General features: G+C 43.1%; 1 protein-coding gene across 1 annotated transcript in view; it reads left to right on the top strand.

Annotated features, from left to right (window-relative positions):
- The first annotated feature begins 212 nt into the window (after positions 1-212).
- Positions 213-24305, top strand: part of Swap70 (switching B cell complex subunit SWAP70) — a 68277-nt gene continuing 44184 nt past the window's right edge. Inside the window, exons 1-2 of the mRNA XM_059268874.1 lie at positions 213-393; positions 21491-21631. Of these exons, the coding sequence (XP_059124857.1) occupies positions 295-393; positions 21491-21631 (240 nt within the window). The 5' untranslated portion in view covers positions 213-294. The remainder of the gene's footprint in view (positions 394-21490; positions 21632-24305) is intronic.

The following is a 24305-nucleotide window of genomic DNA, read 5'->3' as shown; positions in this document are numbered from 1 at the left end:
TGCTCCTCGGGATGGGGGACATTTCTTTGGAGGCCTGAGCTGGTGTGGAAACCCCACCAGAGGGACGTGGCATGGTGTTTACAAACCCATACTGGACAGAGGCGGCCGTCCCGGGGACCGGCTGGCGGGACGGAGGGGTGGGGCCTCCAGGGGGCGGGCCCAGAGGGGGCGGGGTCTGCCGCGGTCAGGTGACCGCACGGCGGGCAGCGTCGTCTGTGGAGCTCCTGCTGGAGGCAGAGGCGACGAGGGGCCGACCGGGCGGGCCGGGTCCGTCGTGGCAGCGCGGCCGCGGCCATGGGAGGCTTGAAGGACGAGCTGCTCAAAGCCATCTGGCACGCCTTCACCGCGCTCGACCTGGACCGCAGCGGCAAGGTCTCCAAGTCGCAGCTCAAGGTGGGCCCCGCTGCCGGCGCTTCCCGGGGTGGGGGGACGGGATCCGCGGCGGTGTCCGCCGGGAGGGGTGGTCGGGAACGCGGCGGGGCGGCGGTCCACACGCTTCCTTCTGGCCTCGGGACATTGCGCAGGGCCGGGCGCGCTCCTCCGGTCCCGCGACGGCTGAGAAGGGTGCGCTCTCAGGGCCGCCGCGGAACTCGCAGGGCGTCCCTCTGACGGGGTGTCGGGGAGCCCGGGAGCCTCCCCGCCCCGCGCCCGCAGACCTTGGGGCTAGTGAGAGCGCGTGCCGAGCAGCCCGGATCTTGCTGGCTCTCTCTGCAAAGGCCATTGCTTTTTGCAGAGTCCTCGTCAGGGCTGCCCGAGGACCCCAGAGTATAAGGTACGCATAAAGGGACACTTGTAAGTTGAGTAAACCCCAAAGTGGCGCTCAGCCAGGAGAAATTGGCAGCCTCTTGAAGAGTCTGAGATATAGAAACAGACAAGAAGAGCCATTCACAGGCATTTTTCAAATATACACATTTTGGATCTCAATGACTGGATTTTTTTTAGCCTCTTCTGGGAAGAAGTTTCCGAAGATTGGGTTTGCTTTGTATATTTTGTGCAGTAAATGAGGAAGTTCTTTTCAGTTGAGGCTTTTATGCCAGTAGGATTTGGCGTTCTCCCTTGTTTTCCTTTTGATCTTATTCATTAAATCATAGTCTAGAAGGGCCGATGGAAATTAGCCACATACTTTTACTTTAAAAATTAATATTTAGGGGCCCAGAGAGATGGATGGCTCAGTAGTTAAGAGCGACTGCTTTTCCATTGGACCAGAATTCCGTTCCAGGCACCCACGTGGGGCGGCTCACAACTGCCTGTAACTCCAGCTCCAAGGGCATCTGATGTCTCTTGCTTCTATGGGCAGCAGCACTCATGTGAAAATGAGCAGCACGCATTCACATAATTTAAAGATAATATTTTAAAAAGTTAATAGGCGTTTCTGGTGTACAGTTCAGTGAGTTTTAGCACATGTAGGAAGTCACTATCACTGACTAAGATTTCATCAGTTCCTTCCCACAAAGCTTTGTCATACTGCCCCGTCTCCAACAGGTAGTCACCATTGATCTGTTCTAGTTTTTTTTTCTACAGTCTGATATGAATGGGATCTTCTGAAGCTGGCTTCCTTCACACAGATAAATGCCTTAGAAAGTAACCTAGCTTTGTGTGTTGTTGTTATTGCTAGGTTATTACACTGTATAGATGTGCCATAGTTATCTACTTACCTTTGAAGATTTATGTTATTTCTGGTTTACTTTGCTTCTGAATAGAGCTGTATGGCTTTGTTTTTAATTTTATCTACTATTATAATTTTTGTACAGTGTGTAGCCAGGTCTTGTTTTAACCATTTTGACTCCTTTTTTTTTTTTTTTTTTTTTTTTGACACAGGGTTTCTCTGTATAGCCTTGGTATGACATCTGTCTTAACCAGAGTATTTCGGCCATTTATATTTAATGTAATGATTGATATTGTTAGATTTAGGGTTGCCATTTTATGATTTGCCTTCTGTTTTCTGTCTCTCTCTCTCTCTCTCTTTTTTTTGTTCTGTGTACTTAGAATTACTATTTTGCCACTTCAAGAGGAAGCTAGAAGCTTTATGCCATGTAAAATGCACTACCCTTTCTTTGTGTGTAATTGTCATACTTATTACTTTGTATACATTGGAAAACATCAATATTATTATTTTTTAACTTTCAATGAACTTAAGAAAATAGTTCATCTTTCCTCCATATAGTCCCAGGTTACCCCTCAATTTTGTTAATATGGTAGTTGAAGCTTCTAAAGTGTGACTTGTCCCAAGTTACAGTGTAAACAGTAGCTAGGTTAGATCTAAGATTTTCACCTTTTTTTTTGAGACAAGGTCTCACTATATAGCCCTGGCTGTCCTGGAACTCATGTAGACCAGGCTGGCCTCGAACTCACAGAGATCCGCCCAGCTTTGCCTCCCTAGTGCTGAGTGTGCACCACCATGCCCAGCAAGATTTTCACATTTTAAAGCCAATGTTTCTTAATTCTCCTTCCCTCCCCCCTTTTCCAATGGAGGACATAGATGAGATAAAATTCTAGTACTTTCATTATACTCCATTAAAAATTTGAGGAAAAGAACCTAGGGGATTTTTTTTTTTTAATTAAATGAAACCTCTGCTCTCCCCAGAGAACTTCCATTTTTTAAATGTCATTGTGTGTGTCTTTGTGTGTGGGTGCTTACCTCAGTGTAGTTTGTGTGTCAGCGTGGATCTGGAGATCAGAGGACAACTTTCAGGAGTCAGTTCTGTCCTTCCATTGGGTGGCTTCCCAGGGTCAAGCTCAAGTCTTTAGACTTGGCAGCAAGCACCTTTAGCCCACTGAGCCATCCTGCTGGCCCCTTAGGGAGCTGTTGACAGCAACCTAGGCAGGAAGTGTATAATCTCAGTTCATAGTTTCAATCACATGTTGTTAGCACATCTGTGAAGTTGTATTTGGTCTCTCCTGTGTCTACATAAGAGACTTTGGATTAATTCAGTGTGTACATCTTGTCAGTGTTTTTGGAACTGAAAATATTTTAATTTAAATTTCTTCTTGGTGTTTTGATTATGTCATTGCTGAACAGTAGTGTTTTGCAATTAATGTATTGGTTTATTTATACAAAAATTTTTGTCTTCTTAGTGTGTATAAAGTACCATGCTAATTTAATAAAAGGTTAATAGTTTTAGGCCTTTAGGATTTTTTTTTTCTCTGTATTGGGGATGGAATTCAGCATGCTAGGCTAACACTCTACCTCTGAGCTATTTCTTTAGCCCCATTTTTACTTAAAAACTCTATGTGTATCTGTGTATGCATGTGCTCCTGTATGTGTGGGTGCACATGAGTACATGGTGCTTGTAGAGGGCAGAGAGTAACCTCTGGTGCCATCCTCAGGAATGCCATGTACCCTTCGCAGAAGGCCCTTCATTGGCTTGAGCTCACCAGTTACACCAGGCTGGAATCCTCCTGTCTTCACCTTCCCAGTTCTGGGATTACAGCACACACCACCATGCTGGGTATTTTCACATAGGTGCTAGGGATTGAATTCAGGTCCCCCCACACTTACTGACTGAGCTACGTGCATCTCCACATAGCCTCTGCTTACTTTTTTTTTTTTTTTTTTTTTGCTTTTTTGAGACAGGGTTTTCCTCTGTATAATTTTGGTGCCTGTCCTGGATTTCACTCTGTAGACCAGGCTGGCCTTGAACTCACAGAGATCCGCATGGCTCTGCCTTCCGAGTGCTGGGATTAAAGACGTGCACCACCACCACCCTGCACTTATTTATTTTTTCACTTTTGTAGCGCTGGAAATTGAACCCAGGGCCTGCTGCATTCTAAGCAAGTTCTTTATCACTCAGCTATACTTCCATCTCTATTTATGTATCTATTTTTTTTTTTAATTTAACTTTATTTTTTTAGACAGAATCTTTGCATGTTGTCCTGAATGGGCTGGAACTTGCTGTGTAGACCAGGCCAACTTCAAACTTACAGCAATCTTCCTGCCTTTCCCTTTCACGTGCTGAGATAGCATGTGGAAACCATGCCTGGTTTATCTTATTTGTCTGTTCATTAATTTATTTTATGTTTATTTTTAGTGCAGGACAATGTGGGGAAATCAGTTCTCTCCTTCCACTGTGTGGGCTCTGGAGACTGAACTCTAGACCTGGTGGCCAAACACCTTTACCCACTGAGCCATTTTGCTGGTCTACTTTTTGTTTTTTTCTTTCTTTCTTTTTAATTAAAGATTTTTGTACTAAAAGATTTATTTTTATTACTTTTAAATTGTGTGTCGTTGTGTGAGTGCATGTGCCTAAGGAGGCCAGAGACATCAAATCCTCTGGAATTGGAGTTACAGGTAGTTGTGAGTGGGTGCTAGGAACTGAACTCTGGTCCTCTGCAAGATCAATACATGCTCTTAACTACTGAGCCATCTCTAGTCCTTCTCTTTCTTTTTCAAGACAAGTTTATTTTGTTTTTATGTTTTATGTGTATGGGTATTTTGCCTGTATGTATATTTGTGCACCACATGTATGTAGTGCCCTCAGAGGCCAAAAGAGGGCATAGGACCCCCTGGGACTTGAATTACAAACAATGGCGAGCCATTATATGGATACTGGGAGTCAAACTTGGGTCCTAGGAGAGAACAGCCAGTGCTGTTAACTGCTGAATCATCTCTCCAGCCCCACCTTCATAACTGAAAAAAAAAAGTTTGCTTATTATTATTATTGTGTGTGTGTGTGTGTGTGTGTGTGTGTGTATGATATGTGTGTGAAATCAGAAGCGTGCATGCCATGGTATGTCTGTGGTGTTTAGAGAGCAACTTTCAGGAGTCTTTTATCTTCCTCCACAGTGGGTTCTGGGGATTGAACTCATGTCTTCAGGCTTGCATTTCTGAGCCACCTTGCTCGCCTACCTTCATAATTTTTGGCACAGATGGATACATTCAGTAAGTATAGAGTGGGAGCTTCTTGTGTTGGCATTGTGTGCAGTGCAGGTGATGTGGTTGTGAGACATGGGAGAAAAAGAAATATAGATAGGAGCCATTGCTTTCAAAGACTTTAAATTTTGGCATGCAAATTAAGAGGGTGTGAAGTCATTAAAAAATTCCTATTTAGAGCCAGCTGTGGTGGCACATGCCTTTCATCCCAGCACTCAGGAGGCAGAGGCAGGTGGATCTCTGTGAGTTTTAGGCTACCCTAGTCTACAAAGGAGTTCCAGGGCAGCTACGGCTGTTACATAGAGAAACCCTGTCTCCAAAAAACCAAAAACCAAAAAAAGAAAAAAAGAAAATGGCTGTTTCTTCCTTCCCTCTGCCCCCTGCCCATATAGACTGTATTGCATAGATAATTGCCCTATCCTTAAAAGACAAGAGGTCTAGCTAGGGATGGCGGCTCACACTTGTAATCTCAACACTTTAGAATCTGAAGAAGGAGGATGACTGCAAGTTTAAGATAGTCTTGGCTGTATAGTGCTTCATGGTAGCCAGAGGGCCGGTGAGCTCCCAAACCTGACTACCTGAGTGTGATCGTTGGGACCCCCGTGGTGGAAGGAGAGAAGTGACTTCTGCAAGTTGTCCACGACCTCCACATGCATGCAGTGGATTGGCATACATGATATGAAGTGTGGCACTAAGGATGGGAAACACAAACAGTAGAAATGTCATTGGATAGAAGATACTCAGTTTGAAACAAAATCCTAAGAAAAATGTAATAATGTAATGACATTATTTTGGTATTGCAATTATAGACTTTCACTGAACTTGTCAGTAAAATAAAAATGTATGGAGCCTGGAGAGATGGCTCAACTGTTATAGAGCACTTATGGCTTTTTTTTTTTGTTTGTTTGTTTTTTTTGAGACAGGGTTTCTCTGTGTAGCTTTGCACCTTTCCTAGAACTCACTTGGTAGTCCAGGCTGGCCTCGAACTCACAAAGATCCGCCTGGCTCTGCCTCCCGAGTGCTGGGATTAAAGGCGTGCGCCACCACCACCCGGCCACTTATGGCTCTTGTAGAGGAACCGGGTCAGTTCCTAACACCCACATACATGGTGACTCACAGCCATTTGCAATTCCAGTTCCGGGGGATCCAATGCTCTCTTCTGACCTCTGTGGGCTCCCTCATTCACACAGTGCACATATATGCACCCAGGCACACACATCTACAGATAAAAACAAGCAAATAAATATTAAGACAAGGAACATGTCATTAAAAACCATGTGTGGCTTACAAGGTTGTGATATAGCAGTTGTACAGCATTGTCACAGGGATGCTTCCTTATTAAAACAAGTGGGTACGTGGTCACTGCAGGTCAGTGGTCTTTCTGAAAGTTTCAAAAGTCCCCTCTTCTCCACAAAGAAGGGAACCATTTCTGCCCACTTTAGAAGGCATCAGCTCCATTAGCCCAATCCATGATTATATTGTTAAAAGGCAGCTCATTATTTTATTCTAGTATTGATTTGCTGTTGCTCTGTTTCACAAGTTGAAATACAGAGAGGTACTTAAGGGATTAAGTTCAGTTTCTTTTTTTAAAATTTTAATCATGGTGCTGGAGAGATACTTCAGCAATTAAGAGTACTTGTTGTTCTTGTCTGTCATGGTCCCCTCCCATCATCCCCCCCATGTCCTGTCATGTGTCGTGTCATCCATCCCCCCTTCCCCCACTCACTACGTAGAACAGGCTGGCCTTGAACTCACAGAGATCACCTGCCTCTGCCTTCCCAGTGCCCTTATTATTATTTTTAAATGTGAGACAATTTCCTGTAGATTCCATACTTTATGAGACTTTAGTAATCTGCCATTTGAAATAGACATTGTTTTTAGGTCATGGTATGAGTTCTCAGAAGTCATAATTGAAATAGATTTGGGTGTATTGTTTGAAATAGAGGAAATACTTACTCTTCTATTATATTTTATTTTTATATTTATTTAGGTGAGGTGTGTGAGCAAGTCACAGTGTGTACACAGAGGTCAGGGGACAGCTTTGGAGGGTTGGCTCTCTCCTTTTAGATGTGGGTCCCAGAAATCAAACTCGGCTTGTCAGGCCTCTTGGCAAATGTCTTTCCCCACAGAACCATCTTGCTGGCTTCTCATTATTCTTTATTCTGCGGTTATTTAAAAACTATCATCACATTAGTTAGCATTTCATTGGTTGTTCCTTGCTAAGAATTATATGTAATGCCAGCACACAATAATAAAAGCTACTGCTTAACTATTTAAGAGGAACTGTCATAGTTCATCTGTACAAATGGTATAAAATTCCTAAGACTAAAAAAGAGCATGTACAAAATGAAGAGTCTCTTGGCTCACACTAGTTCTCTGCCTTGACGCTCCTTCCAGAATTCACAATGTACCTTAAATTAAGACTCTTATTGTTATATAGTGATTATATAGTTATAAATAGTGTTATAAGATGTTTTTCTCTTAAATATAGCAAACTCGTGATATTTTTGCAACCTCTATTATAAAGTTTAGTTTGCAATTACGGCTTCAGTGTGAATTACATGTTAGTGCTGGAAATGCCTTAAAATAAATGTACTGGCTCTGTTTTGTTTTGTTTTGCTTTTTTGTTTTTAGAAACAATTACAGTGAGGATTTAAGTAAAAATTACTTTTAGAGGGACAGTGTTTGTAGTTTGCATCTTATTATTATTTTTTTTTTGGTTTTTCGAGACAGGGTTTCTCTGTGTAGCTTTGGAGTCTGTCCTGGAACTCACTTTGTAGACCAGGCTGGCCTCGAACTCACAGAGATCCTCCTGCCTCTGCCTTCCAAGTGCTGGGATTAAAGGCGTGTGCCACCATCGCCCGGCTGCATCTTATTTTCTCAATGATAGCTATTCATTCATAGTCTCCCCCAGTAGGGACTCATTGTGTAGCCCAGACTCACAAATACATCTGTGTTAGCCTCCCAAGAGGTTGGATTACAGGACTGAACCATTAGGCTCAAAAGATTTTGAATCAGTTGTTTTTTATTCTTCAACTTGGTGTTGGTTTATGTAGCTTTTGAATAGTATCTTGTGTTTTGTTCCCATGTAGGCATCTAGTTTCAAAAGTTTTAACCTGGATTGTTAAACTAATTGACCAGGCAAGAGTAATCAGCTGAAAACAGAAGGAAGCAAATTATAGAGAAGGCCTTACTTTGTATGGAACTCAGACACAAAGCCATGGTTAATTCTCATGAACTTGGCATGAATAGCATTGTGTTCCTAATCCTGCTGGCTGTGTTTCCAGTTAACCACTGTGGTAAAAGCTCTTTATGTTGGGAAATCAAAAATTCTGATTTTAAAAAGCAAGGTTAGGGGATTCAAATGGTAAGTGAGCCTCCTGAGAAGCGTTGTAAGCCAGCACAGTGGTGGTCCCCCCGTGTTGTTACAGCACTCCACAGCCTTGAGACTGGAGGCTTGAGAATGAGAAGGCTGGTTTACATTACATAGTGAGACCCTGTCTCAAAGAAAAGTCTGTAAATAGTTTTAGTATTTTACCAAAACAAAAGAGTAAAGATAGCTCTCCAAATAGAAAGAACAAGAGATATTTCCAAATCTTACAGTGGATAGGAGTGAGCTATGAGTTATTTCTAGTTCCTGTTCTTTGCTAGAAAATGTTCAGTGTGATAATTTGGAAATTTTGTGTTTAAAAAAATACATGTGGGGGGCTCAAGAAGGGGGACCTGATGCCTTCTTTTGACCTCTGTGGGCACCAGGCACATTCATGGTGTACACACACACACACACACACACACACACACACACACACACACATATGCAGATAAAACACTGATGCACATAAAATAAATAAGTCTTAAAAAAATAAAAATAAATGTAAACTCTTGTCTTATTGAAGATAATACTCGAGTCTCAGGGCACTGTTGGTGTTGTCCATCCACCTTAGCCCAACATTTCTGATCCTAAAACTCAGAGCTCACAACCTGAGCCCCTTTCCTGTTTCCTTTGGGTCTCACTCCTGTCCCACAGGGACATAGTAACAAAACTACAGGTGTCTGCTTTCTAAACTGGCCACCACTGGCTAGGTATTTCTCATTTCTGTCCAGCATGGGGATGTCCAGAACCTTCCTCCTGTCCGTGATCAGTAGTAGATCAGAACAGCTGGGTTCTCTTTCTCACGTCATTCCTACCTCACCACAGAACCTGGAGTGTAGCCTGTGTCTCAGCACCTTAATTTTTTGTCTCACACTGTGGCCTGGAGCTTCCTGTATAGCCCACACTGGCCTCAGACTCAAAGTGATCCTCTTTCCTCAGCCTCCCCAGTGCTGGCAGATTATAGTACTGAGCTATAAGGCCTAACTTTTTCCCTCTTGAAATGGGGTTCTAACTGCTTTGCCCAGGTTGGCCTAGAACTCATGGATTCACAGGATCCTCCCTGCTCAGCCGCCTGGATAGCTGGGACTAGGACATTCTATCACTTCTTCACAGTCTTCCTTTCACTCCAAGTCTACTTTACACTGCAGTTCTCAGCAATGGAGAGGAAAAACATTTCCTAGAAATCCTCATATTATTAACTTTCTTATAGGAAGAAGAAAGGTGGCGGAGGAGTAGACTTCAGTGATTGGAGAAACAGTCTCTTTCATCTTAGAACATTTCCAGGCCTCCTGTGTCTGTTGCCTCTTTAGGAATAATTAGCTTTGGCATGTTTGGTTTGGATTAGAAGACTGGTATACGTGTGCATGGTGGACTAGCCAGAAATGGCACTAGATGGTAAAAAAGCTATTCTGGAGCGAGGGAGTGTGCGACTTAGTGGTGGAGTTCTTGTCTAGTATACAGGAGGCTTTTAGTTCCAGACCTCCTACCCCCTACCCCCCAAGAGGGTAGTTTTGGTTGTAGAGACAGCTTTGGAAAGTATTACCATTTCACTGAATTATGGGAAGAGGTGGTACAGTCTGCGCTCAAGGAGTATAGCCCCAGCAGTTCTTTCTAATCCTAGGGTGATGCATGCTCAGCAAGGCAGCTGTTGCACTGGAGTTGAGAGACAGCTGGGGGAGCTGTCGTGGGTCTCAGTGATAGACTGAGGACTGCTGTTTGATACAGACTCTGACAGGTTGGACTGGATAAAATTCTGTCGTCGTTTACTTGGGTGACTTTTCTGTTAAATTTTTTTTTGTTTGTTTATTTTGTGAGCTGGGGGGGGTAGGTATGTGCATGTATTGGCATGCACATGGAGATTGGAGGACAACGTGTAGGAGGTCATTCTCTGTTTCCACCATTGGGTTCTGGGGATGGAACTCCTCCGGGGTGTGAAGCTTGACATCAAGCGCCTTAGCCACAGAGCCGTCGGTTCAGCCTCTACTGCTGTATTTTATCTGTTAAATGGGGAGATTAAGGCTTAGAGTACTTCTCCCTCTCCTGCTCCTTATCCTTGGTTTTTATTATTTATTTATTTATTTTTTTTGGGGGGGGGGACAGAGTTTCTCTGTGTAACAGTCCTGGATGTCCTGGAACTCATTTGTAGACCAGGCTGGCCCCCGGGTTTTTACTTTCTTGGCTTCTGTTACTTGTGATCAGTTATAGCCCAAAATATCAAATGGAAAATTCCAGAAATAAAGAGTTCACAAATTTTAAATAACTTGTTATAGTATATTGCTGTAATCGTTCATTTATTATTATTATTATTATTATTATTATTATTATTATCATCATCTAGGTTATTGTTAATCTTTTGCTGGGCTTAATTTATAAATTAATTTTTTTTTTTTTTAATTCGGAGCTGAGGACCGAACCCAGGGCCTTGTGCTTGCTAGGCAAGCACTCTACCACTGAGCTAAATCCCCAACCCCTGTAAATTAAATGTTATCATTGATACATGAGGAAAACATGGTATATATGGGGTTTGGTACCATCTGGGGTTTTCTGCATTTTGGGCAGCCGTTGGAATGTGTCTCCCTGAAGATTAGCCAGGAGGCTGGTTAGGATAGGAATCATATCGTAGGCACCACATGTAGCCAGGAAGTCAGTAGGAAGGCTGCAGAGGTAAACCTCAGGTTTGAGATTGCGCTCATTGCTTTACTCTACACTGTGGCTTCAGATTTTTCTCCTGGAGAAGAGGGCACTACATTGAGCTACCTAATTTCTCTCTCCTAGTATAGAGCCCTTCACCATACTCTTAATTTTTATTTTGTCCTTTCCTTAGAAGTCATTCGGGGATCAACCCTAGGGCATCCTGCATGCAAGGCAGGCACTGTACTTGAGTTTTAAGGAATGAGACTGCCTCACTAGATCTCAAGCTGATATATTATGCTTGACTAGTTCTAGCAATGTTAATAACTAATAATTCTGAGAGTTTTCTGAAGTAGAAATTACAGTTAAAAGTTCTTTCTGGAAGTATAGTAAAATAAATTAAAAGGTGCACATACGTGCAAGGATGGTGGAGAAGAAAAGAAAAAAATCTTGAAAAATTTTATGTATCCTTGCCTTAGCAATGTTTGTTGGCTAGTTTCTCATGAAGTACTTGAAGTACTTTGTTAGTTTTTTTGGGTTTGCACAGATGGATAAAAGACCCTGTCTTTAAGGAATGTGCACAGTGGTACAAGTCACAGATGAGAAACCTGTTGGAATTTTCTTCTCACGGATGGACGGATGGCGTTTGTTTTTTTTTTTTTTTTTTTTTTTTTTTTTTTTTTTTTTTTTTTTTTTTTTTTTTTGTGGGAGGCGGACAGGATGTCACTCTGTAACCTGCAGCTCATTATGGGGTCCAGATTGACCTTCAGCTCTTGGCTGTCCTCTTGCCTCAGCCTCCTCAGTGCTGGAATTAAAGGTGTACACTGCCACATTTGGTGATTATCTTTTCTAATATTCCTTTCCCAGTATCTGTGCTTACATACGTGTGTGCAGATACCCAGGCATATGTATGTATGCATTATATGTAATATATATTATATATATCATAAAACTTGAGACAGACAGACATGCTTTTATGTAAGTAGGATCTTATTTTATGTGCTTTTGTGACCTCCCTTCTTTTTTTTTTTTTTTGGTTTTTCGAGACAGGGTTTCTCTGTGTAGCTTTGTGCCTTTCCTGGATCTCACTCTGTAGACCAGGCTGGCCTCGAACTCACAGAGATCCACCTGCCTCTGCTTCCTGAGTGCTGGGATTAAAGGCGTGCACCATCACCGCCCGGCGTGACCTCCCTTCTTAAGCATTGTGTTGGGAGCACCTTTCAACATCATACCTCACAGATACAAATCCCGTCCTTTACAGCACTTGTGAGCTGTTCCATAGTGTTAATGTATCGTTTTATTTTACTGTTGTTTCATTCATAGATTTTTGAGATGTTTTTGTTTCCTTCAGCCATGTTGCTAAACATGCTCCAAAGCATAGGTCACTTCTCGGTCGTCTCTGCTCCCAACAGTAATCGTCTGTCCCCGCCTGTCCGTTGTGCTGTAGTCCGGACAGCGGCTCCACTTTCTCCAGCACTGGGCGTTGGCAGGTCAAAGACTAAGTCTGTAAGCAGTTGATGCTGTGTCGCTGTTTAAGTATCGGATGTTACTCAGCAAAAAGGAAGTGTATTTTAATCCCTATTAGTAAGGTTAAGTGTCTTTTCCTACCATTTATTTCTTCACTGATTTATTTATTTTTGAAGTAAAGGAAAGGGTAGGAATTGATCTTTCTGTAGTACACTACAAGATATGAAATCACAGAAATAAGAAAGTCAGCTGGGCATGGTGGCTGGCACACTCTTGTAATCTCAGTACTTGATGGTAGAGGTAGAAGGATCAGGAGTTCACAGTCACCCTTGGTCAGCCTGGGCTTCAAAAGACTGTGTCTCAAAAACAAAACAAAAACCAATATCCAGCCAGCCAAAAAAATCCAACAAGAAGAAGAACATCAACAACATCCCCTCCAAAACCATCACACAACAGAGGAAGCGCAGATCAGAGGACAGTCTTCATGCAGTATACATAGTTTAGAGCTTCTTTTTGAGATAGGGTCTCACTAGGTAGCCCTGGCTGGCCTCGAACTCACAGAGATCTGCCTGCCTCTAGCTTCTGAGTGCTGGGATTAAAGGTGAGTGCCGCACACATAGCTGTAACTCCTTAGCTGTAGTTTCCTTGTAAAAACTACTACTACCCTAACAAACCATGTTTAAAACGTTCTTTTAAATATAGACAGACGAGGGCTGGTGAGATGGCTCAGTGGGTGAAGGTGCTTGCTGCCAGAGCAGTAAAAGTACAGGGACCCAGTCATTACACCAGTGACCTCAGAGGTCACTGGAAAGACACCTACATTCATACACACACACACACACACACACACACACACACACACACACACACACACAAAGGTGCTTGCTGTCAACCCTGACGACCTGAGTTCGGTCTCTGGAATGCTCCTGGAACACACGTGATGGGAAGGGGAGAGCTTAGTCCCCCAAGCTGTCCTCTGACCTCCGTACTTCCACCGAGGTACACGTGTGCTCTCCCTCTTCCCAGGAGATAATAAAATGTTGAGAGCCAACGCGGTGGGTCAGTGAGGGGGCTTGCTGTGGAGCCTGACTCACATGGTGAAAGGAGAGAACCAACTCCTACAGGTTGTCCTTTGACCTCCATGTGTGTTGTGACATGCACACCCTCTGCCCCCACCCCACCCCCGCCACATGCACAATTAATGTAATCAACAATTAAAGATGTAGAGAGATGATAAGACATACCAAAAATCACATACAACAGCCAACTTTAGGCTTCAGTTGTCCAGTCTTAACCTGAACTTGGAAAACAGCTTATATTTTTTTTAGTCTTCAGTGAGTTTAATATCCATGCCCATTGCTCATTTTCCTATTATATGTTCTTTTTTTTTTTTTTTAAATTTCTAAGAGTGGTTTGGATATTGTGGCATTAGCCTTTTTGTTTGCTTGGATATCTTTTTCTTGAAAGAGAAATTTTAAGACTTATGAGATGAAATTTACCAGTGTTTTCTAGTAAATTGTTGATGAAGTTGATGAACTTACCCAAATAATTTATTAAAGGCTTTTCATTTAGAATGTAATTCAGCGGCACATTGATAGTTCAGTGGTGCATTGTCCATGGACAGCATCAAGACATGGTCTGGGGTTAGAAACACTGCCTTACTCTATCTCTCAGGGTTGTGCTTCTGCTGGGTCCTTCCTTGGCCCCAGGCTAGTCATTTTGTAGCACACAGAGAAAGCAACAGTAAGCTGATCTTTCCTCCTCAGCTGCAGATAGCATCTGAGATCCCACCGGCATTGGGAACAGAATAAATGTTGTGCAGGACTTCGTTGGGCAGGATGGGTTGGTGAAGATTTCCTCAAATTTATGAAGAATGACCTGTGCTGAAGGGAGGGGGGAGGGTCGAAGGCATGTTTTTAGTGAGGTCATCATGTGGGTCAGTTGGGAGACTTGGGTTCTAGTCCCTGCTTTGTTACACGGCATTGGGTGACTTAGGTCAAGTCTTGGGCCTCAGGCTTTTTATCTGTGTTGTAAAGAAATAGAAAGCTGAGTGCGGTTGCTTACACCTACCTATAAATGCCAGCACCTAAGAGGCTGAGGAAGCAGGATTGCCCTGAGTTTAAGATCTTCTTCACAGCAAGAACCAATCTCAAAATCAACCAAACCAAAACAGAAAGGGGAGTGGACTTTTAAAATGGTTGTCATTATTATTAAAATATTAAGAGTTTTACTATTAAGAGAACTTTTAGAAAGAACTCATTCATCTGTCATTGAAAGCATTCTGGATATTGCACAGCATGTGCTATGGGTATGTGGTGAGGGTGAGAGTGCCTGAGAAACTTGTAGAGTAGTGTAGTACATGAGTTATGGATAGCTTGGGCTACCCAGCTCGAGCAGAGACTGGTTTTGGGATTTAGGAAGAGCTAACACTCAGGTAGAAATGGAGGTGGATGGATCTCAATCAGGGAAGCCCAGGAGAAGGGGAGCTCCAGGGTTTGCCTGAGATCTAGTGTGGGAACTTGCTTGGCTGGGTGTGTAGTGTTTGTGCAAAGCTCCAGGAGAAGCTGAGACTGGAAAGGTGAAGTGAGCTAGCTTGTGGGAAGACTTAGTATGGAACTCAGTACTTGCTGGCTTAATTCTAAGTCTAATTCTGTAGGCTTTTGGTCGTGTTCAGACAATGTACTGTAAGTAGCATTTGAAGATTTATTTGGTAAAAGTGTCTAGGATGGTGATTGTATTTGGACTGAGGGTTTTTTTTTTTTCTTTCTTTCCTCCTTTTTTTCTTTCTTTCATTTTTTTTGAGGCTGGCTAGAATGGAGATTATTTAAGTGAAGCAGGCAAGACACACAGCAGGGATAAGCAGGAGGAAAAGCTGTTGGCAGAAGGGGAAAATGACTCCATGGGGAAAGGGGGCAGGACTTCTAGTAGACAATGCCTTTGAGGCAGGGCATAGTCAAAGTAGGAAGTTGGTCATTCTGGCTTATTGTTAGGAAGAATTTTCTGGTAACTTGCCATTAGCTTGAAAATTTATAAGTCAGACAGGAATTTTCGTGTTTTAAAAAAGATCACCCATTATGAATTACAGTTCTGTAATTGTGCTGGTTCAGACAAGTGTTTGGAATAGAGGTCCCCACCCCCTTTTCTCAGTGCTGAATCTTGCCCATTGCGCACATCCTGTAAAGGGAAACGTGTGTGACTCGGGGGTACATTTCAAAGAACCCTTTAGAATCTCTACATCTTTGGAAGGAGGAGGGTGAACATTTAGCAGTAATGTGTTCGGTAAAACCCTGTTTAGTCGTCCACCATCCTTGATTTCATTTTTATGATCGCTAGGGCAAAATGCTTTCAAGGATAAATGCAAGCCATGAACAGAAGCCACTCACACCTCAGAGCAGAGGCCCTGCAGGGCCACAAGCAGGCTGCCATCAAGGGCCCAGAGAGATGAGTTTCTGGCATGGATGTGGATATTTTATTGTGTAACAATGATTTATTCTTCAGACGAGAAGACAGGGAGCAAAGTTGCTTAGCAATCATGTGGGTGCTGAAAGAATGGCCTTTGGAGGAGCAGGCATTTGAAGTGGGATAAATTCAGCTTTTTCAAGCAGCTTGCAAAGACTCCTGTTAGAGCAGTCCATGCCAGTCCTTTTACAAATTGGGGACTTGTAGTCTTTTTTGCTTCTGATTGCTTTTGTTTGATCTGTTTTTTGGCTTTCTCATGTGGAGAAAGGGCTAATGCTTATGGGAGTGGGTTCCTCATAAGCCTGTCCTGGGAGAAAAGGGTTTCCACACAGATTGGTTCTCGGTTTGTAGTAGTTCTTCACCACAGGGCTTGACTCAGCTCTGCTGAGTGCCGGTCATCTTGCTGGGCCCTGGGGAACTAACTGAGCGGTGGGGCTAAGGGAGCACTAGCCCACCCCTGCAGCCTAGACACAGCATGAAACACGTGTCTTTGGGACGTGTCTTTTCACAGGCAAGGCAGTGTACCAGAAGAGAGAAGGTGGTACAACGAGGAAAGACTAGAGTGATCAGTTTCTGCTCTAATCCCAGTGTCATGACATGCAAGATGGATCTGGGCACACCTTCTAATCCCCAGGTTTACCATCTTCATTTGTAAAAATAGCTACTTTCCCTCGCAGTATTTAAAGTAAACTAGTGGACGGTGTGGGTCTACTCTAAAAGGCCCAGGTTGCTGTGGAGGTTTATGAAACTCTCTGATCTTTTTACTAGCTTGTATTTTGGGCATCAGAATTTTTTACTTTTTTCTTTTTCTTTTTAATGTGTATGTGTGTGTACATACACATGTGTGTGCCCACGGATGTGGAGGCCAAAGGAGAACCTCCGGTGTCATCTTCAGGAATAAGTTAACTTCCTTTGAGACAGGGTCTCTGTTGTCCTGATACACATTAGTTAGGTGTGACTGGCTGGCCAGCAAGCCCCAGGGATTCCTGCCTGTCTGCACCCCCCCCAACTCCAACCCCCCCTCTCCGCCCACCCAGGCTGGGGATACAAGTGTCATCGTAAGTAGCATTTTTCACGGGGCTGGCAATGGAGTTCAGGTCCTCATGTCTGAGAGGCAAAGCCAGTTTACTGACTGAGTGACTTCATAAGCCCTAAACTTTGATTTCTTTATACTCTTTTAAATTAAAAGCAACAACAACAAAACCACACACACACAAAACAAAAAAGGGGATTGTCTAGGCTTTTAAAATAATTGTTGATGAAAGATAATACCCCCTTTAAAAGTTTTTCATTTAGCTCGTATTAACTTTTGTTGTTAACCTTTTGAAGACTACTTTTTTTTTTTTTCCAAAGATTTATTTATTACATATACAGCATATATGACTGAAGGCCAGAAGAGGGCACCAGATCTCATTACAGATGGTTGTGAGCCACCATGTAGTTGCTGGGAATTGAACTCAGGACCTCTGGAAGAGCAGTCAGTGCTCTTAACCTCTGAGCCATCTCTCCAGCCCGACTACTTTTTCTAAGTCTTACTATATAATTAAAAAAAAGAAACGGTAACAAAGCTGAACCATTGACTAAATGATAACTCTTTTTTCGGAACTAATTCATGAAATGAATTTGGGTTAACAATTAAGCATTGGGGTTTTTCCTTCCAAAGTTTAGATGTGATCCCAACTCCTCATTTTATATTGAGGACACGGAGACCAAGCCAGCCACATCACCCGAGGCCTGGGTCTCCTCTCAGTGCTTGTTACTGTAGTGTGATGAAGTGTGGGAAGGTTGTTAAGAGAACTGCCTCAGTAGCTGGAGGTAAACACAGCTGTCCTTGTGTTTACCAAGAGTACTTGCTGTTCAGCTGTTCAGTGCTGAAGTCTAGCGTTCTCATCCAGATCTTCAGAAGCATGGGGCGAACTGGGTGCCCCCACACACAAACAGCAAGCAGCATTTTTTTTTTTTTAAGTAGAGCAGACTGATCTGGTTTATTAGGGAAAGTGAGAATTCCTGAGTGTGGGAGGGGCTCTGTGAGAGGAATACCCAGGAGTAGCATTCTTTCAGAGAACCGAAAAATCAAGTTTATTACTAGACAGTGCTGAGCAAGAGATTATGAAACCTGAGTTCTGGTCTCAGTTCTGTTTACTAGCCTTAGTCAAGAAAATTCTGTTTAATCTCTTGGAGCTAGTACTTCCTGTTTCTAAGATGAGAAGGTGATAAGATGGCGCCCAGGGCCCATGGCAGGACTTCAGTGGAGTCCCTGAAGCCCAAATGCAGGGGACAGGGTGGGCACAGGAGAGACTGGCGTGTTCTTAGGGCTTTGCTTTAGGTTTTTAAATTTAATCTTACTTTAAAAAATATTTAAGAAAAATTTATTCGGTTTATTCGTTTTATTTTGTGTGTGAGTGTTTTGCCTGCATGCATGTCTGTGCACCATGTGTGTGCTTGGTGTCAAAGGAGGCCAGAAGAGGGCATCGGATCCCTTGGAACTGGAGTTACGGATGATTGTGAACCATGTGGGTGTTGGAAATCTAACCTGGTCTGCAAGAGCAACGAGAGTTCTTAGTTCCTGAGCCATTGTCTCCAGCTTGAGCGCTTTGCTTTCATCTGCTGTCTTTCACGTCCTATTCCTCCATATGGCATGTTCTCTCTTCTCTCTTGCTACTCAAAAGTCACCCTTATTTATCCTTTTATTTGAGGGCAGTGGGTCTCAAATCTCAAATGTCCCAGGCTGGTCTTGAACTCAGTATTTGGTTGTGGATGACTTTGAACTGATTAACCTGACTTGACATCTAAGTGCTGTGTGTGGTGTATGCCATCCTGGGCATCAATCCAAGGGCCTTGTGCATGTTAGCAAAGAACTATGCCAACTGAGCTGTTTCCCCAGACCCCCACCCATTGATCTTTTTAAAGTGTGTGTGTGTGTGTGTGTGTGTGAAGTGGTGGTGGTTTATGTTCACATGGGTGCATGCACATGTGGTGGCCCAGAGTTGATGTTAAGGATCTTCCTTGCTCTGCATTCTGAACCCCAAACCAATTCCAGCTAGTCTGTGCAGCCAGCTTGCCCCCTTGATCCTCTGTCCCTGCCCCCTGAATGCTGGGATTACAGGCAGCTGCTATCCCTGCTCTCCATAGGGCAGGGGTCACAAGCTCCTGTACCCACACCCTGCCTTTTTATATGGGCGCTAGGATCTGAACTCAGGTCCTCATGGCTGTGCAGCAAGCTCTCTGAGCCATCTCCCAGGCTGTGATTAGGCAAATTTTTTCTTCTTGAATTTAAACAAAAGAAGAGGTACAGAGTGTGTGTACATAGTTCAGTGTGGTGGAGTGCTTGCCTAGCATGTATGAAAGTCCTGGGTTCAATTCCAAGAACAGGAAACAAGAAACTAGACAACAAAAACAAATTTTTTAAAAAAATTTATTTATTTTGGTTTTTCAAGACAGAGCTTCTCTGTGAAATAGTCCTGGCTGTCCTGGATCTTACTCTGTAGACCAGGCTGGCCTTGAACCCACAGAGATCCGCCTGCCTGCCTCTTGAGTGCTGGGGTCAAAGGCGTGTGCTACCACCGCCCGGCCTTTTTTTAATTTTAAAGGTGCTGCTGTGAATCCTTGTCTTCTGTCCCTGGCCTCCTATCAACCAAATCCATTCCCTCAGCGTTATTGGTTTCCTTTGCATTCCTTCAGAATTCCTTATTTTTTCCTCTCCTTTCATTTATCTTTTGACACTTGATATCTATGCCCTTAAAAAAATGTGGTTTACCTTAGAGTTGTTCTCGTATCAGTACACAGTGAGGTCATCGTGATTTTAACATTTTATAGACACACCATAATTTAACCAGTGGTTGGGGATTTTTACTTGGTAAAGTCCCAAGTGATTTTTATGTTTAGATGGTCTTTGAGCCTGATATGAGAACTTTTCTTCGTCATTTTAAGCACTCTACAGTCTTGAAATCAGTCCATACAAAACCTCTTTGGGGTGATTAGGGTATACTTGGTAGAAAGAAGAAAACATATATTTAGGATTTGCTGACTGAGGTGTGCAAGGTTGCATGAAATCCCCACTGTGTTCCTCTCAGAGGCTCTACTGGCAAGTACAGGGTCTGTTTGAGGGACACAGCCTGTCTTGTAGGGCTGGTAAAAGTGTGCACTGCTGGGCTTATGACCATTAGTAAACTGACTTCCTTAAAACTGGTAGAGCGTGTATGAAACGATCTCCACACAGATGATGCTTTGAGAAACAAAACCAGTATAGAAAGAAGATATGCAAATGTTCTTTTTATAGATTAAAAATTTTAATCTAAAAAATCCTAACTGAAAAAAAGGTGTATGCACAAGGTGACTTCCTTAATGAAATTGAAGATGTTTATGGAGATGCATGTGGCTCTTTTTTTTTTTTTTTTTTTCTTTCTGAGACTTGATTTCTCTGTGTAGTTCTGGCTGTCCTGGCACTCTCTGTAGCCCAGGCTGGCCTTGAACTCAGAGATCCTCCTGCCTCTGCCTCCCGAGTGCTGGGATTAAAGGTGTGCTCCACCAGCGCCCAGTGAATGTGGCAAAGAGTAGTTGCATGTTTAGTATTGAACAAATAGGGAATATATTAACCTGGGATTTGACACCTAGGAAGGTTTTGCAGTAGTTAGAGAGTACAGCCTTGCCTTTGTAATGTGACCTGTGTGGAGTGTACAAATGGTTCTGGAGTTTTAATTTAAAACTTGAGACAACTGAGTTTGCTGATTCTCTTGTGGGTGCTGAAGTGTGACTTAGGTTACTGTACCATAGCAGTAGTCCTTTGTGTATGCTTTGGGGTTACAGCTCCTCCCCTCCCCTCTCCTCCCCTCTCCTCCCCTCCCCTCCCCTCCCTTCCCCTCTGTACTCCTCTTTTGTCTCTTGGTGAGGGTGGAACCTGGGCCTCTGTACACTAGGCAGGCACTCTACCACTGAGCTGCATCTCCAGCTCCTAGACTTCTTTTTCTTTGTGTATCTGTGATTAATTTCCTTTTTGGTTTTGAGACAAGAGATAGCCCAGTCTGGCCTGAAACTTGTCACTCAGACTGACTACAAACTGACAGTCTTCTGCTTAAGCCTCTCAAGTGCTAAGTGCTGCGTTACAGATGGGTTATGACTGACTGACAGTCTTGTGTCTTTTTACACCAATGCTAAACTTAGCCTAAAGTCATAACAGTTTAGAGGTCTTAGTACACTTAGAGATTAATAATTAATATTTGGTATATTCACATAATAATGTGGTCCTTTCTGTATAATGATTGGGAACGCTTGAGTCCAGAACAGTTATGTCTTGTCCAGGTCAAACAAACACCTTCTCCAAAGTGCTTTATAGCATTTTGCCAGGTTCTTTCTGTAAACAAGTTCCAACGGCCAAGTTGCTTGACATGGGGAAAAGTTTGATTCTGAACACATTCTGTTGCCACTGGTTTCTTTTCCTCCCTAATGTGGACCAGTTAATAAAAAACAACCTTGTATGGAGCCTGGCTCATAGCCAGCAGATAATATATAGACTTGTTTGAAGTGAAACAAAACCATCGGTAACACATAGAGTGCTTGAGCCAGACCCTATGTTTGCTAGATTTTTCTCGTCTTCTGCTTAGGGCAGAGACCACTATGTTGTGTTCACATGGTTAAGGGGTTATTGGTGGTAAGTGGGTGTCTTTACATTGTTTTTTTTTCCCCTCTCTTAGGTCCTTTCCCATAACCTGTGCACGGTGCTAAAGGTTCCACATGACCCTGTTGCCCTTGAAGAGCACTTCAGGGATGATGATGAGGGACCTGTCTCCAACCAGGGCTACATGCCATATTTAAACAAGTTCATTTTGGAAAAGGTATGATGCTAACCTTTTCTCACCTACAGCTTTGCTTGCCTTTTGTGCATCAAATGGACCAAGGCAGTCCTTTATTGGTGAGTGCGTTAAAAAGCTGCGTATGAAGCCAGGTGTGGTGGCACATGCCTTTAGTCCCAGCACTTTGGAGGCAGAGGCAGGGGAATCTCTGAGTTTGAGGCCAGCCTGGTCTACAGAGCAATGTCCAGGACAGCCAGTGCTACACAGAGAAACCTGTAGGTGGAGTTTTCCTGTCCTGCAGCTGCTCCCAAATAAACACACAGAGAATTAATATTAATTATAAATGCTTGGCCAATAGCTCAGCCTTGTTACTAGCTAACTCTTATAACTTAAATTAACCTACTTATATTAATCTACATTCTGCTATGTGGTATTACCTCTCTTTCATCTTGCACCTCCTGTTTCCTCTCCATGTCTGTCTGGGGACTCCTCTGACTCTGCCCTTCTTCTTCCCAGTGTCCTTAGTCTGGTTCTCCTGCCTAACCTTATCCTGCCCAGCTATTGGCCAGTCAGTTTCTTTACTAAGCCAGTCACAGCGACATATATTCACACAGTGTAAATGAATATTGCACAGAAACCCTGTCTCAAAAAACAAACAGACAAACAAGAATGAAGCTGGGTGCCGAGGCCTCAGGAGATAGGAAGGATGAGGCTGAGCTCCTCCCTTCCTCCTCTCTTAGGCTGACACTTCCAGGTTGGTTCCCTCTTTGAAATAAAAAAATGTGTTTGTATTACTTTGTGTCTGTCTTCTCTCAGGATGCTTTATTTATCATGGAAAATATGGTTTTCCAGGTGCTGGCAGTGGTTGTTAAAGAACGAGTGTGATGGAGTTAAATACGAGTACCAAAGGGGATGGTAATTCAGTAGTTACTGTGTAGATCGCACACAGCGAACTTCATCGTAGACTTTTCAAGGGTTCGCTTGAAATCTTCCCCTGGGTTGTATCCTAAGATGTGCACGAGTTCCTTTTCCTGTTGCTATAACCAAGTACCTGACAGGAAGCAACTTAAAGAGGGAGATACTTACTGTGGTTCATGGTTTAATGTGACAGTCCATCACGATGCTGAAGGCTTAGCAGTAGGAGGGGCTAGGGGCTGTGGCAGCAGGAGTATGCGACTGCTTGCTCACATCTGGGTAGACCAGGAAGCGGATTAGAGGGAGGAATGATTGCTAGAGCTCAGCTCATTTTCTTTCTTTTCCACTTTTTACTAAGTCTAGGACTAAAGCCCATGGGATGGTGCCAGTCATATTAGGATGGGCCACATCCTTTCAGTTAACCCTCTCTGGGAGTGGCATCACAGACATACCCTAAGGCAGCAATTCTCAACTGGTGGGTCATCCAAGACCCCTTTAGAGGTAGCATATCAGATACTTACATCATGGTTCATAACAGTAGCAAAATTATAGTTATGAGGTAGCAATGAAATCATTTTGTGGTTGGGGGGTCACCACAACATGACGAAGTATTAAAGGGTTGCAGCATTAAGAAGACTGAGAATCATTGCCCTACGGTATGTTTGAATACTCTATACTTTTTTTTTTTCCTTCCTGTTTTTGGTTTTTTGAGACAAGGCCTCTCTATGTAGTCCTTGCTGTGTAGACCAGGCTGGCCTCAAACTCACAAAGATCTCCCCACCCCTGCCTTTTAGAGTCTGGGCATTAAAGGTATGCACCACTATGCCCAGCCATAATCTTAAAAATTATAGACAGTAGTTAGGTGTGGTGGTAAATGCCTATGATCCCTAGCATTTGGGAAGTAGATGTAGGAGGATCAAGAGTTCTATTACTCAGCAATAGAGTAAGTAGATGTAGGAGGATCAAGAGTTCTATTACTCAGCAATAGAGTAAGTTCAAGGCCAGCCTGAACTGTATAAGCCCTATTTCTAAAATCAAAACAAGCAGAATATTATGAGACATACTGAGGAATTCTCAGAAGTCTGGCAATTGCTTTGTTTTCCAGCATCAGAATTTGCGTGGGCTGAGTCAGTGGGGGGGGGGGGGCATGGTCACTGGCTTCACATTCTGAAATGCTGTGCCTTACTACTGCATTTTGTTCCTCTTGATGTAGTGTATTTTTAGATTTGAATTTTAGGTTTTGAAACACTCTTATAGTCTGATAGCTTAAAGTCCTGTAACTGGGGAGAAAAGATAGAAGTATTGAAAAAGTTCTAATTGAACCACTAAATTTGGAGCAAAACTCTGTCATGGAGCCAGTGAGGATGTGATAGAATCATGAACCCCTGTTCCTGGCTGCCTGCCCCCCTGGAGTGGCAACAGGGGTTCCATATTTTGGGGTTAAATCAGCAAAGATTAGTATCTTGTTTTGAAATTTGGTTTAAGGAGAAAAAAAAAAAAGCTAGCAGGAGATTTAGGGATTGCTGTTCCTTATGCAGCGAAAATACGAACTATTGATCACACACTTGCTAGATGTACGTTCCCGTTCATGCGGCTTTGCTGAATCCCAGTGTTAACCCTGGGGGCAGCAGTAGTTTAGACGGGAAGGGGCAATAGATTAAAACAATGTTTTAAATTACTTTTTATTTAAAAGTATTTTTATTTAAAATTTTTTTCTTTCCTTTTACATACCAACCTGTTTCCCTCCCTCCCCTTCTCCCGCGCCCTCCCCCCTTTAATTACATTTTATGTATTTATTGTC

The sequence above is a fragment of the Peromyscus eremicus genome, chromosome 1 (assembly GCF_949786415.1).
Source record: "Peromyscus eremicus chromosome 1, PerEre_H2_v1, whole genome shotgun sequence".
Classification (NCBI taxonomy): domain Eukaryota; kingdom Metazoa; phylum Chordata; class Mammalia; order Rodentia; family Cricetidae; genus Peromyscus; species Peromyscus eremicus.
The sequence above is the reverse complement of the archived record's forward strand: the minus strand, read 5'-3'. Positions and strand labels throughout refer to the sequence as shown.